Source organism: Gymnodraco acuticeps, unplaced genomic scaffold (assembly GCF_902827175.1).
Source record: "Gymnodraco acuticeps unplaced genomic scaffold, fGymAcu1.1, whole genome shotgun sequence".
Classification (NCBI taxonomy): Eukaryota; Metazoa; Chordata; class Actinopteri; order Perciformes; family Bathydraconidae; genus Gymnodraco; species Gymnodraco acuticeps.
The window spans coordinates 3,694,312-3,711,916 of record NW_022990021.1 but is presented as its reverse complement, the minus strand read 5'-3'; the positions used below and the strand labels follow the sequence as shown (position 1 = coordinate 3,711,916).

The 17,605-nt window shown below is 43.5% G+C and overlaps 1 protein-coding gene across 2 annotated transcripts in view; it reads right to left on the bottom strand.

Annotated features, from left to right (window-relative positions):
- LOC117544656 (rho GTPase-activating protein 21-like) overlaps positions 1-17,605 on the bottom strand; it is a 113,246-nt gene that overhangs the window by 93,844 nt on the left and 1,797 nt on the right. Inside the window, exon 1 of one of the 2 annotated variants that reach the window (XM_034213909.1) lies at positions 9,878-10,701. The exons of the other annotated variant lie outside the window; for it this stretch is intronic. Within the exon in view, the coding sequence (XP_034069800.1) occupies positions 9,878-9,961 (84 nt within the window). The 5' untranslated portion in view covers positions 9,962-10,701. Of the gene's footprint in view, positions 1-9,877; positions 10,702-17,605 lie in introns of those variants that run through there. 2 annotated transcript variants of the gene reach the window in all.

Sequence of the window (17,605 nt, the reverse complement as noted above, 5' to 3'; positions counted from 1 at the left end):
CTTTTCAAAACACTCGGAGCATGCAGTCTGACGATGGAAAATGTTAGCTAGTAAAAAACGCTGGAAAAGTGAGAGCATTAGAAATGCATGCGATGAATACGGCAGTGTAGCTCATGCTGTCCAGCACGGGTCTCTGAGGAGGGTGACGCAATACAGGACGGGAGGGGATGTTGAGGATTGAGGAGAGGGGGCACAAATATGTTGACTATTACGAGCTCCAACCCCCCTTCCTCCTCCTCCTCCTCCTCCTCCTCCAAAACGTCCGCGGCAGTCCCACCCAATGCTGAGGCCCATCTGGAGCGCCTCGTGACCCAGCTGATTAAAAGCAGTTGGGGCCTTTGGTGAGATACGGCCAGTGGAATGTGGAGACTGTAGAAAGGCCCGGAATAAGTGTATCTAAGAGGAGTGTGAATTTCTACAGCGTGCCTGTAGATACTCTGCATGCTGATGTGTGCATCGACCCATGTGTTTGTATTGCATCACAGTGGTTTATGCGGCCACATGTCCATCAGTGCCATCCATTAGCAATCAATCAAATCAGAGAAGAAAAAGCCCTGCAGCTTGTATGATGGATGCCCCCGTAGGGACTGATGGGATGGCTGTATGGAAGCACCTCTGCACATGAATCAGAGCTCTATGCCCTCCTCAGTAGGGTCTGAAGGTTAATGAGGTCTATAAACAGTAGGCCAGGCGCGCACACAATAGCCAAAACAGATATACTGTTTAAGACAAGCAAAACTTAACCTCCACTTAAGCTTAAAAGTATCTTCCTGGCTCTTCTACCCACACATCTCAGCTCATCCAAACCCAGATCTGGCAACCTAGCTCTCTGCAGTCCGCACCCTCCAAACCAGAAGGTTTTTTTTTTTTACAGGGTGCACCCGTCGAGCAGCATCACCTTTATCCAAATGAAAACCAGGCCGAGTCTCATCACTGCCGATGGAGCATGACACGAGAGCCCCGGGTCCATCTTAACTGCTCTTGTCTCAATAGGGGATCCTCCGTGCGGTTAATGTTAAGCTTAACATGTGTTTTACTGCTTAATTGAATAATGAAGCGATGAGGGGAGAGGAAAAACCACACGGTGGAGGACTGCACCAAAAGGCTGCCAGAGGAGGATTGTGCGGTGAAGAGCGAATACTTTGGTTTTAAAGCGGGCCTTTTTATAGGCACCGTGGCAACATGTCTGTCAGTAACACTTATATTATCTCATTCTTGTAAAGAAAACTGACCACCCCACCTCCCTTTGTCACAATCTATCCATCACTGTGAGAACGTAAGTGACAGTTTTTAAGTGTAGCATCCTGCTATGTAATTAAATCCATGCTTCATAATTTAGTTTGGCTAATACAAGCAAATGCAAACCTTGTTAACAGGCGTTTTCACTAATGGAGCCTTTTTTAAAAGTCCATCTGGCAGTCAGTTTTCTTCCCGTAACTGTTTGGATGTTTTTGTTGCTTTTTCCATCCTATTTGTACACTGTGTTGAATACAATTCAAACTGTGGCGCAACACAACAACAGGGAATGTTTTCTTACAAATTAGCTTTACAGCACTTACTTTGCAGGTGTTTGGTACTTTTCGCGAAACCTTAACAGAAAAATCTTACTCTGTTAAAGTGACAAAGTGTATTAGCAGTTTGTCTTCCAGCCATATAATAAGGAGACACTGTTGATGATTGGGATATATGCCAGCCTGGAAAGGAAGCGCTGACTAAGCTGTCACTACCTCGGCTGACCCTCAATGGACAATAAAACATGTCAAAACCTGATGGTAGTCACAGCAAACTGCAGAAAATATGAGCAGCCATTGAATTAGATTTATAGCCTGGAGACACATATTCCCCTTGCTGGGTTTCCTACTAGTTCAACAGATCATGATTCCTGCAGCAGCGGATGTATCCTGCAGCGTAAAAAAATGCCTCAACCTGCTCCAATTTGCACAGAAATCCCTATATTGTAGATATTTCAACAAGGAATAATATGATCACACAACACCACAAATAGATCACCATGAAGTCAAACCCGTGCAGTTCCATATGCACCACACAAATCAACACACAGAGAAGTCATTTGGCAGATGGGTCAGAGACCGAAGGAGCAGAAGTGAACACAGCAGGTCTCCAGGCCATAATGACCACACCCAGCCCAAGCTGGAAACAATAACAGCCTCATCTCTTCCTCTTTCCCTCCATCTCCTGTCCGTTATTGTTGCCCCTTCTCACTGCACTTCACAGCAGTGTAACCCCTCAACTTGAGCATCTCAATCAGGTGACTCCTTCCCTTTCTGCCTTTCTCCTTGGCACCCCTATTCCCTTTGTCTGCCTTCATCATACTGTTTTCTAATCATCCCATAGAGGAGAGGGAGTGTCCACTGCATTCTCCGTCACCACAGTAAACACTCCGTCAATTGAGTGAGCCATTCTCTCTGGCATGCACGCATAGGCCCCTTTAAAATATAAAAAGCCAAAGGAAAACAACAAGGGAGGAACAGATGGATGTCATTTGCGTTTTAAGGACAGACAATGGCGACGGAATAGCTTTCCGAGAGCAGTTTTTCACTTCTGCAAAAATAGCTAATTTGGCACCTTTCCTCCTTTGGGGACCTTCTCCTGTGACAATGTCAGATTGGTTTGCTGGCAAGTCATCACTGTTGATGATTAAATCAGGGCTCAGCCTGCCTCTGTCTCAGGACCATAGGTGTGGAGGTGCTCTGAATGCTAATGCGGGGGTGTCTCCGCAACATCAGAACAAAGCAGCGTGTGCACACTGACTGACATGGGACGGAGGGCATCGTTATCACCGTCTGGATCTCTGTTGAAGCCTCTACTGCCTGGCCAATCGCGTGCTCTGGCACTGAGCAGGTGGCCAATTAACGCCTCTTTTACTGGGATGCCTCAGGGCTGTGTGAGGAACATATGCACAGCATTTTATGGAAGAGCTAGAAGCATGGGAGAAGGACATGATGGACTTTTTTTAGAATTCAGATATATCAAATTATACTGCAAGCTAACTATTTCCCTAAAGTTATTGATTCCTCCATGGCAGCTAAATGAATTGCTTTCATCTGATAGCATGAGCAAAGAGAGTGACTGACACACACCAGTGATCTATGGATTCTCTGTCAGGGCGCTGCAGAGGGATTATTCATTCCCCCTGCTCCACCCCTCTGAATGTCTTGCATGACGTAACTGCTCTTAGAAGGCTGATCGAGTTTAGATGTACCTTGCACCACAGCCGCGGTTTCGGCATACAAAACACACGTGTAAAAAAAAAAAAAATCCATCTTCTCTTCCAGTGTGCTATTTACAACCTCACTTCAGGAGCGCCAGAGGGGGGCACATGTGTAATCACTTATGGATGAAAACAAAACAACACCTTCTTAAAAAACATTCACACGCTCTCTTGCACACACACATGCATGCACACACAGCTCCACCCCTCGCAGAGGCTCCTCCCCGCCCTGCCTGCATTGCACCAAAGAGAGCTGCATCTTTTCCGAGGCACTTTTTCATCATCCGGGCCAAAGAGACTCAGCAGCATCCAGCTACTTCTTATTCACATCCTCTGCTGTGTTTTTACACTCCCTTTTTTCCTTGTGGCAGTGAAGAATACTTGAAATATTATAGAAGAATGGCGTCTTTGTGTGCTATCCTTTTACTGTGTTACCAAGGTTACACTTTCTTCGTTTTGCTGAGCCAAGCCCCCAGAGACACTCTCTTTTCAGCGTGTTTTGTTGTAATTCTGCCTCACACAGACAAATGGCTCTGTGTGTGTTTACTGCAGCGCTGCGCACATACTGTATGTCATGGGGATTATGTCTCTGTAGGCGTGGGGAGGGGGGGGGGGGCTGAGGGGTTACTGTGGCAGTTTGAGGTGAATCAGCATTCTGTTCACTACACACTCTGCTGAGGAGTACAGTATAGCTCAAATGTACGAGCAAGGGCAGACATGCCCGAAAAAAGACAACCCCATAGTATGCAGCTGCATGGCGGCACAATGACACAGCAATAGTAGTCACAAATCTTATATATCCCGATGCTGGAGTATCACATTTGACTTATTTATGAAGCTAAGGGAAAACTACTAGCCATTTTTTGTGACTCTTTTGTTGTTTTTCCCAGTTCAAAAATAAGTTACAGTAAACTTTAATTGAGTTTTCTTATGGATTAACATCAAGAGGGCTTATGACAACATGTACAAAATCTAAATTGTAATTTCCCTTGCGGGCGTGATTAAGTATACCTTCATTTTCTTAACATGAAATCCTTTTAAATTACAAATGAACTTTATCAAACGGTATGCCTCCAATAAAACAGCTCATTGCTGCTTAGAAATGCAAGTGAAAGGTTCAGGAGGTATCTTTGTTGCGGATCTTAAAACTCCCCTTTGTGTGTAAACATTAACCTGCCTCAGTGGGGGGTATTACTTCATAGTTTGATGCCTCAGTAAATACTAACTCCCTGACATAACACATGCCAGAGAGCCTTCACACTTAAAAACAATGATTTAAATAGTGTGCTATCCACAATTAATAGATCTGAAAAACCTCTGCAGTGTGAACAGTGCAAAACAAAGCTTCTCCATAACAAAAACATGTTTTCATTTCCATGCTAAGGTGCAGAACTGTTAACAGGTCTTTAAATCATCCTAAACTACTTCCTGTGTTGACATTTACATGTATGTGTGTTTTAAAAGCAGATTAATTCACTATTGTATTACAATCAAAAACCCTAACCCTAAACCCTAACCCCTAAACCTAAACCTTAACCCTAAACCCATCAGAATAAGTACTCCTAAATGGCATGCTCTGCCACAATGAAATACAACACTGACTATGCAGAAAAAGAGGACACAACAGAGGTTTGGAATCAGCAAAATAACCAGTTCAGTTCTCCTTATTCCTACTAAATAATCACATGAAGAAGGCAATATACCTAAGAGGACCAAGGAGAACACTACAGACAAGTCATTTAAAAAAAAAAAATACACAGAAGCGTCAGATCTATTCAACTCACAGATATGTGGCCTCATTCTGAACCACATTAAGACTTGAAGGGAGAGCAGCAAATCCTTTTAGATTGATTGATTTAAAGCCTGAGATAAGTGTATAAGGTGCAGGCTAAATCACATCTTAGGCGGAAGGTAGTGTCTTTGCCAGAGTCTGAGAAGATAAGCTGTCAGTATCATAGACATGCTGCAACCGTCAGACAGAACAGATCAACACAAAGCAGTCTTTTTACTTTAATTTATATGAATAGAACCACAAGCTTGAAAGAACAAGCTCATCGTGGTCTTTTTGCCTTTTAGTGAAAAGCACTTCCCTAAGGGACATTTCTGCCACATAGGCACATGTGCTGCCATGAGGCTGATTAAAAGTTGTCTGCTTGGGACTGATTTGGAAGTTTTATGACCCCTCCCTTTTCCGCCTCACTCGCTGCCCCTCCGCTTCTTTCATATGCTAATAGATGGCCAATTGTGCGGGCCAACAGCCTGGAATTCCTCTCCACAAAGGAGAAATGGAGATGGAAGGAGAGGGGAGAGAAAGGGACGGACAGACAGAAAGAGAGACCAGAGGAAAGTGGCTGATGCACATCAGAGGCCCAAACCACTGTCCACACAAGGGTTCTCTACGAGAGCACAAAGAGCCAGAGTGTGGCTCATACTCTTCTGTGTTTCTAGTATGTTAGTTTAGCATGCTAGGTTGAGTCTGCTGAGGGCTGCAGCCAAACATGGTTCAACCACAAAGCCAAATAAATAATATTTTATAAGTTTAGATTTTTCCCCAAAAAATATATTGCATTTAATAACATACAAGGCTAAGAAAAAAATGCACATTCAGATTTGAGAACTCCTCTTTATAAATAACATGATACATTGCTTATCAAAATTGCTGCAGATTCATTATCTGTCCTTTGATTGATTTAATTATTGGGTTGTTTTAGCTCTAGTTTTGATTCCAACAAACCCACTACAGAATTGTCAATCGTGCAACATTAGCTATCTTCATGTATTAGAAAATGGATAGAAAAGTGATGTTATTCTCAACTGACTGTCTGTGTATAAGGCTGCAGCCACACGAGGACGATAACGGTCGTATCCGCTACAGTTCTCTATCAGATAGACGGTTCGGCCACACGAGGCCGACACGGAAACGCAGAAAACGATAACGATAACGGGTCCCAAGGTGGGTAGATCTGCAAACGAAGCGCTCTGGGGGGGCAAACGGCTCCGTGTTTACGCCTATACGATCATGTCCTGATAACGATGACGCAATAGCCCCGCCTCTCCCCACCTCTCCTGCTCAGAGATCAGCTGCTGGGCTGTCAGAAGAGGGGGAGGAAAAGAGAGGCTCCGTTTTGTATTCTTATATTATTATATTACATTACATTACATTGCATTTAGCTGACGCTTTTATCCAAAGCGACTTACAATAAGTACATTCGACCAGGAAGACACAACCTTATAGAGTCGTTATTCATTTGTTTTAAAGCTCAATAAATAACAACCCATCTGACCGGCACTTTTCTAATTGTGTCTGGAAGATTGAAACTTTAACGGACATGTTGACCGGCAAAAAAAATCCAACTGAAACTCTCCCGCACGGTCCCCTCGTCCCTTGAAAGAGGCGGAGAGGTGGGTGTTTGTCATCTGCTGGTGGACCACCAGCAGGAGCAAACGCTTGCCTCGGGGAGGGAGAAAAAGAGCCAGAGCGTCCACAGCGGAGAATAAACAGAAGGGCAACCATGCACGGGAAGTCTTCTTCGCTGCTTTTGTGGTAGGATACAGCGCCACTTACAGGCCTCGCATATGTACTACAGCGTCTCCAGCGCTTTTGAGCGGTCTGTTGCATGTGGACGGAAGACTTTTTTGATAACGATTGCGGTCCGATATTGTTATCGTGTGGCAAGGGCTTTAGGGCTGTTGGGTAGATAAATGTTGTCACTATTTTCTGTCATTTTATAGATTAAACCATCCGGGCTACAAGCAACTAACGATTATTTTACTATTGATTAACCTTCTGTATTTAGTCTATTTTTCCATGCATGGTTTATTCTATGGATTGTCAGAAAATAGTCAAATGCTCATCAATACTCCCATAGTCCATGAGGACATTTACAAATGCCTTATCTAACCACAAATCTAATATTTGTATTATCTACTTAAATCTTTATAATTGTTTTTGCCTGCTTTGTTATTGTCTAAAACAGCACTGCATGGAAGGCCCTGTCGGCTGGGTTGGGTGTGGTCCATCACTACAGGGATGTCAGTAGAGGTGGCTACTAATGAACCACTGGGGAAGCCATCCCCCCACATTAAAGACATGGGGCAATCTAAACAAAGAGAGGACACACACACACCACGTCACATCCAGCCACCCACCTCAGCCCCACCCTTCAGAGACGGAGAGCAGGTGGGCCAATTAGGGTCCCCTGGGTCCCCCCACCAAGATGCAGGCAAAGCCCTGTATAATTGGTTTCCTCATCTATGAATTATTAATCCAGGTTGCTCTTTGAGGTTTTTGACAGGGTAAGGTTGTGACAGTGCGCCCTATGACATAGACTCTCCTGTTTAACCCCCTAGTGCCGTGTTAAAACGGCTCCTCACAACAAAGTGGGGACACTCAGACAAATCCAGGAGCTCACATGAAAACCTGGGGTGCATTAATGCTGTGTGAGAGTGAAAAGAAGATCCTTTATGATGGGAACTTTACAATAATGTAGAGAGTATGCTACAAATATTGTCCTGCTAAAATTGATGCTGCAGCAGTAAATAATGCATTACATTAATCCATCACTTTACAGTAAATCCAATGGTGCATTAACAGTGGCAGGAAGGGATATTATGTTATGGTATATACTATATACCAAGATTTAGTTTAAACCTCTCAGAGCACAATGATACAACCTATTTTGTAACAGTGCTTGTTTTTTAAGGCTAAGACTATTGGTTATGTTCAATATCAAGTGAAAAACTGTGACACACTTTCAAAAGGACAAGATGATGTCTTCAAATGTCTTGTTTCGTTAGAAAAGGTAGTCAATTTACCATAATGTATTGCAAAGAAAAAGTGACAGGTTCCTCTCAATTACGAAGTAAGAACAAGAGAGTGAATTTTTCCACAATTCCTCACTTTAAAAAAAATTACAACTTTTTTAACATACCTGGTATGTGTCCCAACCATTCCAGCTCTAAATAGGTTTGCGATTGGTTATGGCAATGCTTATGATCAAATGACAACAAACCAAATGTCTGGCAGGACTTGCTGTTATTGGTGGCAGTGTTGTTCCCTGGCTCCTCTCTCTGTCTCACACCAGGTGTTAGCCTGTAAATATTTCACGAGGCCTCTGTGCTGTGCTACTGGCGCACAAAGGCCGTTTTCAACGCGCCGGACAGCAGAGGCTCTCTGGAAACAGAGGCCTATCAGTTCGGAATGGGACGCAAACGATTTTCAGCACTGCTAAAATTAAATTAGGGGAAGGGGCATACCAGAGAGCAGCTCTGCCGCAATGCTTGACACAGCAAGACTTCTTTACTCTTCACATCAGACATTCCATGGTGAAATGAAAAAGAAGAGAAGGGGGAACAAATGCATGCAACAATAAGCCCTCTGTTTGAGTTTCCAGTGGAAAGAACTAAAAGGCATGAAAATGAGATATGAAGTGTTAGTAAGGGTGCCAAGTTGACTTCTCTGACTTCAACATACAAGATAGCACCACAAAGAGAGCTGTATGATGGAGAGAAGGACTACATTCATATGATGAGATTCACAGGAAAATACGTCACTCTCTGAACATAGACAGGCCTCAACCTTTGCACCCTTGCACTTAACATCCCATCCCATTAGAAGTGTACATCTTCTTAACCAGCCAGCCTTTGATCTAAAACTGCATCAACAATGGTTTCCCAAACTGCCAATGGGGGGAATCATTCCAAAAAATGTGGATGCAGTTAAAGAGTGTCAAATGTCTGCAAATGTGTTTTTTTCCAATCCAGCCCAAAATGATTGTTTTCCAGAAATCTTGTAAGCTATTGTTTAATATCTGTTCCTCACCTTCACCCAAACCTTTCGCTACTAATCAGACATATACGTCTTTATTTTTAAATACCTGCCAGCCGAGGTTTACAGATTGACCATGTGCCAGCAGTGTCATTTGTGTCATCACTATTGAAAACCTGGCAGTGTTATGTTCTAGATGGGTTTAAGTTTCAGTTGTTGTCGCGGAATCAATAACTCCCCCCCAGTAAACTACCACAAAACAGTCTTCAAAATCAAGTTCAGTCTGGAGCCACCTGAGGCAGCACGAGGCACTCTGTCTGAAAGAGCAGGGACACTCAGGGGTCAACATGCCAAGCACTCCAGAGTCTCCAGTTCCATGCTGCACTGCTGAATGAATTCCAGCTATTAATACACGGTATGTCAGGGATGCCATTCCTGGAGAACTCCACAGATAACATGGGACGGAGAGGAAGGTATAAAAAGGATGAGGGAGGGTGTCCAAAATACAGGTAGAGAATGTGTAGAAAAAACAGATGCAATAAGGACTGTTGTATGGATGCTGTTCAATGCATAATGACTACCTCAGTAAAGAGTACACAGTCACCCGATGTTTGCATAAACTATCTCGACATAAGACAATTACTAGTTTAGTGCCCTAATAGCTGCGAGTTGCCATATGAGAAGAAATAAATGCGACATAGGAGTGGCGTAAGATCTATACTATATACGACTATTGCAACATCCCCGGTTTGAATTGGGACTGGAGCAAGTAGATCATTTTTTTCTTGTTTCTCTCTCCAAATAATTCCAGCTACAAATGTCAACATGCCTGGTCAATCCAACAAGTCAAATGCTTGCAACATCAATAGAAAACTGACCTGATTGTTCCAGGCGCAGTACAGATCACAGATCAGACTCCAGTTGTTGTTAATCATGCAGTCGAGAACATTAAGATGAGCCATTTTAGGTTTCACTGAAGAAATCCAATCGGACCAGACACCTGCCCCTCAGCTGTGTGTTCCAAACCCTGCTGTTCCCAGCGGCGCCCTGCTGGCAGCAGCGCTCCCTGATGCCACCTTGACGGAGAGGAGGGTGTAAGGAGGCGGGAGGGGATCACCGGCAGGGGAAGGGTGCATATCCGTGCCCATCTGCAAGCCCAGCAGGCGTCCTATCCGGCGTGGCCGTCACCCCAGCCATGCTTCATTAGCAGTATGTTAATGATTCATGCTCCGCAAACTCTCAGGGGATTATCGTAGATGTAACATTAGAAATCAGCCTTCCTGAGCGAGGGATGCAGCACGAAAGAGTTATCAGCAGTCCGGAGCGGGACAGGCAATCCCCATGGTTACGCAGCAGACTGGCCGGTTGAGGAGAAGCCTGAAAGACGACGAAGCAGACTGCACTTTTTCTTGTCATCTGCCTGTGAGTTTTGGTTACCCTCCCTTTTCTTTGATTCCCTCCGTGTCTCTTTCTGTGTTGCTGTCTCTTCCCAGCTGGCTGTGCCTCCCTGTGCTCGTCTCCGCAGTCGTACCAGGCTGAGGCAGCCTGAGCGAAGCAGCAAAGGCTCACTTTTAATCATCAAGCATCAGGCCGCACTGCAGGACAAACCCAGAGACAGAATGGTTTCCCTCTTCTCTTTCTGGTAACTGCCAGAAAGGTGTCCATCATTGACCTTTCACTGCTGTCCCTTGTTTACATGAAAATACACCTAAGGCTTGTATCACCTTCAGAGGGTTTAAGATGTCTGTGTCATCCTGCGAAAACCTACAGAGGAGAGGACAGCGCAGCCTCTCTGCCTCTTCCTCCAAACCTGACTGATTCTGCACTTTACCGGCAATGCGGAAATCTATCCTGCCCGAGTTATTTATTTCCTTACCCTGCCTGAGAAGAAATCTTTACTGTCCTATGCAGAGGGAAGACTTCCGGACAGAACGTAACAGACATGCCACAGCCCCCACCGCTGCACAGCAAAGACAAACCTCAGCTTGGCTATGTAAATGAACGTCAACTTAAAGACTTCCTGTCACCGTAGGATGTCAAAGAAATCAAGCGTGTGAGGGAGGAAAATATGCCGGAAAAGCATGAAGAGAGAACTACTGGATGCCAGTAAATAGTTGTCTGGGATTGTTTATGTTCCTTCCACGCTTTGATGCTGTGTGACGTCCAGATGGTTGTGATTGTGACACTGGCTGCAAGGCGGCTTCATCAGTGAGATGCTTTAAGCTCACTTGAAATGATGACTGCCAAAACTACTTAGGAGCAAGGAGTAGCCTGAGGTGGGGTTTAAGATAGTCATGCAATTGTAATAACCCCTTAGAACTAAATGTCGATCAGCCTTGGACATATTTTGTCTTTCTTTCAATTACAGGGATCCCCACAGGCAAATAAAAGTCAATAACCACTTAAACCATGTAAACCACTCTAATCAACACACCATTGTCACAACTGGTAATTCTGCAGGTACATTAATGTCCAGTTCTAAGCTTGTATTCAGCGGAATGGGTACTGTAATCGTCTTGTTGTGCACCAAATGTTGTGTAAAACTGTGTATCAGAGATAGATGTATCACAAAAAGCTGGGTAAAGATAACCTCAGTGATAAAACACCCTACTCTGTAAGGTCATAGGGCTACACACACAGTCTAGACAGAAAGGTCATCCAACTCTTATAGGCCACACTTGGTGACCAGACATGGCAACCCGGGGCCCAACAACACACTTTCATTACACCGGTTTGGGAACCTCTGGTTGCCCCCCATAACTCTTTAACCAGCTAGTGTTCCCCATTACCAACACACAATCGTTTTACTTTCTTTAACTTGGGAGGCCGCCAGTGTGTATTGTCATACTGATGAAACAATAAGCTAAACCTCCGCAGGACAAACAGAAAACATTGTTCTTCTTACATCCATCACGTTCGGGGAAAACATGTCAAGATATGACCCAGAAAATAACATCGCTTAATATGTGATGTCAGTCCAAAACACACAGCTGTCCAAAGATTAATTCCTCTTGGCGAAATGAAACACATTAAAGTTCCTGTTTTGCTCCCTGCTAGAAGTCAAAAGGGATTTACTTAAATACGAGCAAATCTTCTACTATGATCTGCAGCAGTGCTATTTTGTTCAAATACCTAAGCCAGGCAATTTCTCCAGTGCAATAATTCAAAATAATAAACTGCCTTTTAAATGAAATGTTAAAGCCGCTGAATGAAATGTTAATATCAAAAACACTATCAATTATTCACATGTTTAAAAGTAGACTTGCATCGCTTGCTATCTCTTTATAAGTCATGATACACTGTGTTTAAATGTGCAGCTATGTGGACTAAATCACATTAGTGCAAATGACCTCATGTTGGAATAATTGCAAACTAATGAGATACAACTGTCAGTGAATAACAAGAGCAAACCGCTGTGACATCATGCAGCAACATGTGCATGAGCTGAGGCTGCAAAACCCCCACATCACAAGCCAGCAGCAGGCCAGTAAACAGTAAAAGCATGTGCCCCCCCCCCCCCGCACTGAAGCCAATATAATCCAATCAATCCTGATGGATCTGATCTCTGGACACACGCACGCACGCAGGCAGAGCCACACACCCTCCTACAGTACAAAACAACAGGGAGTGCATGCATGTTTAGGATGCTGAGGTTATTCCACTGACAGTCAGGCAGAGAAACAGAACTCCATGACGGTCATGAGGGGAGTCAACCTGAGGCTTTTCAAGATGGTTTACAGGCGAGATATTAAATTCAAGTGATGAAAAGCCAGTTGTTACACATTTTTCCAGTCAGATTTATAAATATGATTAATATATCTTATTGTATCTTTTTACTGCACATTCTTAATAAGTATGTTGTTATAATATAAGAAAATGATGCCCACCACAAGTTTCCAGAACACGATGTTACATCTTCAAATTGATTGTTCTTTCCAACCAGCAGTCCACAATTTAGAGTCTTTAAATCACAATGTTATAAAACTCATGGAAAAAAGGAAATCCTTTATATATATTTGTAGTCTCCTGATTTCAGCACTAGTGATAATAATCAAATGAACACTGAGTGAGGTCACATACCAATGGGTTTGTTTTATATACTTTCATTATCAATCCATTTGAATCTGTGTTCCAAGTGGCAGTATAACTGGTCGAATACTTGATTTACTTATTAATTTATTGGCTTTAAATCTGCTGACAAATGCAGCCGTTTTAACAGGCAGCATGCTGGCCTTCTTTTAGACTACATGCAAGTCTACTATTAAGCAGTTGTGGTCCATTTGTGGAAATGATATATAATATCATACACCAGTTTGCTGGGACTCGTGAAACTTCCACAGCCAATCAAAGGAGACAGCGGCTCAGCCATTCTGTGGCTTCTCTGCCAGCCATTCATGAAATCATTCCTTCATCAGCCTGCCCTTGTTCATTTCCACTGCTGACGCTAACAGGAAATAATGTCGTTTCCTGCCAAGACCCCAAAGCCCACACTGAAACCGCGGGTTAAGATATGTACTGATAACTATCTGTTACATAAGGGTCGATTAAAAACAAACACATCGGCTATAATGTGGTTTTACATCCAAAATAAAATAAATATTAAAATAATTAAATTGCCAGGCCCCGCCAACCGTGCAACATATGATATATACTAAATAATTGTTTTTAAAAAGAAGTAAAATAGAGTAAGGAAAAATGAGTTATAAGAAAATCTTTATTGCAGGAAATGGCGGAAAATTACATGTACTTGCACTCTTATGTAAAATGTTTAAAAACAGTTCTGTGTGAAGATGGCTAGAGTCAGCCGCTTCAGTGTAATTCTTAGCCTGAAAGGAGTAAACTCGTCACCGCCTGAAGGACTGAGCGGCACAGATCATTAAATGCTCTTCACACACACTCCTGACTGGTGTATGTCATGTCTCGGAGCCAAAGATAGAGTCAGATAGGGGGGTGAGTGTTGTGACGGGGATGCCATGGGCATGTGTAATGGATAGCGCCTCAGCCTCACTGAGCATTAGACTGGTTCAGTTCTGCCTGTCTGCCTGCGTATGCGAAACCCCTTACCCCCCCAAACCACCACCTCTCACCATCTTCTTGCTGCCCTTCCTTTATCTTCTGAAGGGGCAAGAGTATCCAGGCAGAAGAGGATTTGATATCGAGCCAATTGGCAAAAGAGAGAACCAAAAAATATGGTAAGGGTGGCCTTTCTCGCCCAATGGTTAAACTCTCATCTGATTTGACAACAATCCCTGCCCTCTTCCCACTTCGTCCCTCCATACTTCCATCATTCATGCCATGTCTGTAGTCAGCGGAATAATGGCGTCTAGTGTGATTGTGGACAGTCTGGGCTTTAGGCCGACTGAAGGATGACATGCAGAGGAGACATGGACGTCACCTCTCCACATGAAAAAGATAAGGGGGCCACCCAACACACATGTTTAGGTTGACCTTGAGGTCCACGCAGCACTCGTACAGATTTCCCTTTTAGCGACAACAGCTGGGAAGTTTGATTCCGATAAGAGATGCCAAAACACACACCGGTTTCAGTTTCATGATGATAACTGAGAGGCAAATCTGGTGTTTCAAAACCGGGGGAAACCCTTTTGAGAGCGTTATTCCCACAACACTTTCTCTCTACGAGTGTATGTGCTAACACAGAAGCCAGGTCACGTCCGGGTTAGTTTCGTGTTTGCTGAATAGGAAAGAACCCTGATGTCTGCACGGGACACATTTGCTATTTAAATGTATGCAAATCAAAATGGTTTTGTTGCTGCTCTGATTGATGAACCGCTCAGGATCTAAACACTGATAAAAGTGTAGCTCATTTCCTTTTTGAGACACTGTAATCTCTTTCCTGATGTTTCTTTTTTGTCCTCTTCCAATGATTAAAATAAACCATCTGACTTTTAAGAAGTGAGATCCTGGTGTGACACTGGAAATGTGAGTTGTCACCAGCGGGTTGTGTATGTGGAAAAAATGAATGTTACTGAAAATAACAAGCTTTTACGTGGCAAAAACTGACCGCTGTCACATTCCCCGACCTCTAAAATGCCACTGTCCTGACCAACATCCCCACATTCACTGCTTGTAAGAGCATTCCGGAGAAAATGGAGAGCGATTCCAGTACAGTGATTCCATTTTTCCCTCTCCGGCATTCATCTTTCCACGGGTTAAATATAGCATCACTAAAAACACGCGGGAATAGAGGACGGGTGAAAGACATGCATGTGGACGGGGGAGAGGGAAAAAAAGGACAGGGATTTATGGCGTTGGGAGGGGCTATATTTAGAGAGAAGCACAAAACATCAGCAGCACTCACAGCACCGCCATGGGCTCCACATGAATGAGCCATGGGATCAATATATGGTGGAGAGTGTTTCATTGGGTTCTTGCTTGTTTTTCTTTATCCCTCCCCTATCCTTTATCCACATGTTTTCCTTTCAACACAAAGGTATATCACAGGTTTGGTTAATGAAATAAAACGGAATGTGAGTGAGTAAGAAGGGGAGGGATGTAGAAAGACAACCAGCAAAAGTGAATTGCTTGTGAAGGCATTTACCGATGATTTTTTTCTAAATCAATTTATCGGCAGATTTTTTTAGATTTTGTTCAATAAAACTACATATATAGTTATTTGGTTTTAACAAGAAATTCATTAAACAATGAAGTTAAAGAGAAAAAAATAAGTCCAAACACTGTGGCAAGTAGAACTAAAACGTTTAGACAACTAATAAATCATTTGATAAAAAATCCCAAAATATCAGTTTCAGACTTGACGCATATTTTCACAATTTTTAGACGTTATATGCCCTTTGAGAAAATAACTGACAGAATAATAAACAATGAAAAAAAACGTTATTTAAGTCCCAAAAAAGTCACCTTTTATACATATCTTTTTCCATTCGTCTTTCTCTGAGATGTATATAGCCGAGCCTCAGCTGCTTTATCATCGCACTGTTGGTATCAGCAGGACTGTGACGGCAGGTCAAGTAAGGTAGGGAGAGTGAATGAGGCCAACAGAGAGGGAGAAGCAGACGTTGTACACGTGGGGTGTTTTTCCCCTAATGATCAGGGCAGCTGTGCCCCAGCGTTGCTACCATCAGTTTGGCAGTAGGAAGGGGTGGGGGTGTTTGTGTGTGTGTTGGGGGAAGGAAACGCCCCTTGCAATCTCGCTCATTAGCGAGTCGAAATGATGCAGCAGGGTTGGCTGGTGGAGAGGGGAGAGGGGAGGCCACTCTCATTAGACCCCAGGGGGTACAGCAGTTCATAAGCAGCGAAGCCTGAAAGTTGGGTGAGAAATTGTGTTTGTGTTGTACGAGGCATCAGGTAGATGAAAAAGGACCAGACTCAAACACTCAGGCTAAACACCGGCACTGACTCACAGGTGACTCACATCCCCTGCAGCGCTGTAGAGTGTGTTTTGTTCCTCTGGTTATCAGAAACGTATGGAATCGAAATGTCACTAATATCAGGGCAGTCTGGTTATTCAGTGGGCAGCAATGCACCTGCAAAACACACTTCCGCACATAACATGCTCCATCCCCTATTTTCCAAACAGTCTTTAAAAATCTGGCTTCATCTGTGGGTTAAGCTGATTTTGAGCTAACCAAAGCGTGCCAGTATCAGAGTCTAAGGAGCTTGTTTGGAGAAGTAATTCATGTGTTTGTGATGCTTCTGCCCAACAGCTGGAAGCTCAGAAGGCTGTTGTGGTTGTAGTTGTACTCAGTGACGGAGAATTAGTGATGTTATGGGAAACGTTTAATTGCAGGAACGGATGTGAGGCACACCACAGTGCAGAGACAAATAAGGCAGCTAAAAGAGAAGGTTTTTCATGATCTTCAAAATGTTGACAGTACACAACATTTTTGAGAAATAAATTGCTTCCATTACCAAACCACTTTCAATGAAGCACACGTTCCACTCATGTGCCACTGCCAAACATTAATCCTTCTTAATCTCAATGATAAACAAATAACTGCCCCGTCCTTTAATACGTCAACTGTCTCTAAAACAACTTGACCGTTAGATTGATGCCTTACCCCATTCCCAATGACTTAGACTTACGTCCCCCATCCTTAGCTGGTTCTAATATAGTAAGAGGATTACAGCCACACACACGGAGCACTGTTGCCATTTTCTGATGATGGATTATCCAAAACATGCCACCGCTGCACTGCTGTTATGACATGCATCAAGCCTAGCTGGAGTATGATGACGATTATGATGATGTAACCGTTGAAGCTAACGTGCCTAAGAGGAAAAGGATGAGCTCTGCAAAGTGCCATTTGGAATGCAGACCCACAAAAGGCTGCACTGCAAGTAGAACACTCTCTGTGTGCACTTAAACAGTTGTCAGAGTGAGAAAAAAATGAACTTAGTCACCCCCGAACCCTGGCAGATGTGATGTGCGGCAACACTTAGCTCACACTCACTCTGTTTTCCTTTAGAGTCACCCTGAGCAACTTCTGTCACCAGCCTTCAGAAAGTGAGGACACCTTTTGATGAAGTTACAGTTGCTAAGTAGACTGATGGTTTTCATGAAAGCTTTATATTTATCCAGGTGACGTTTATATATAGTGAATCCACATGTTTTCCACTTGGGTCGA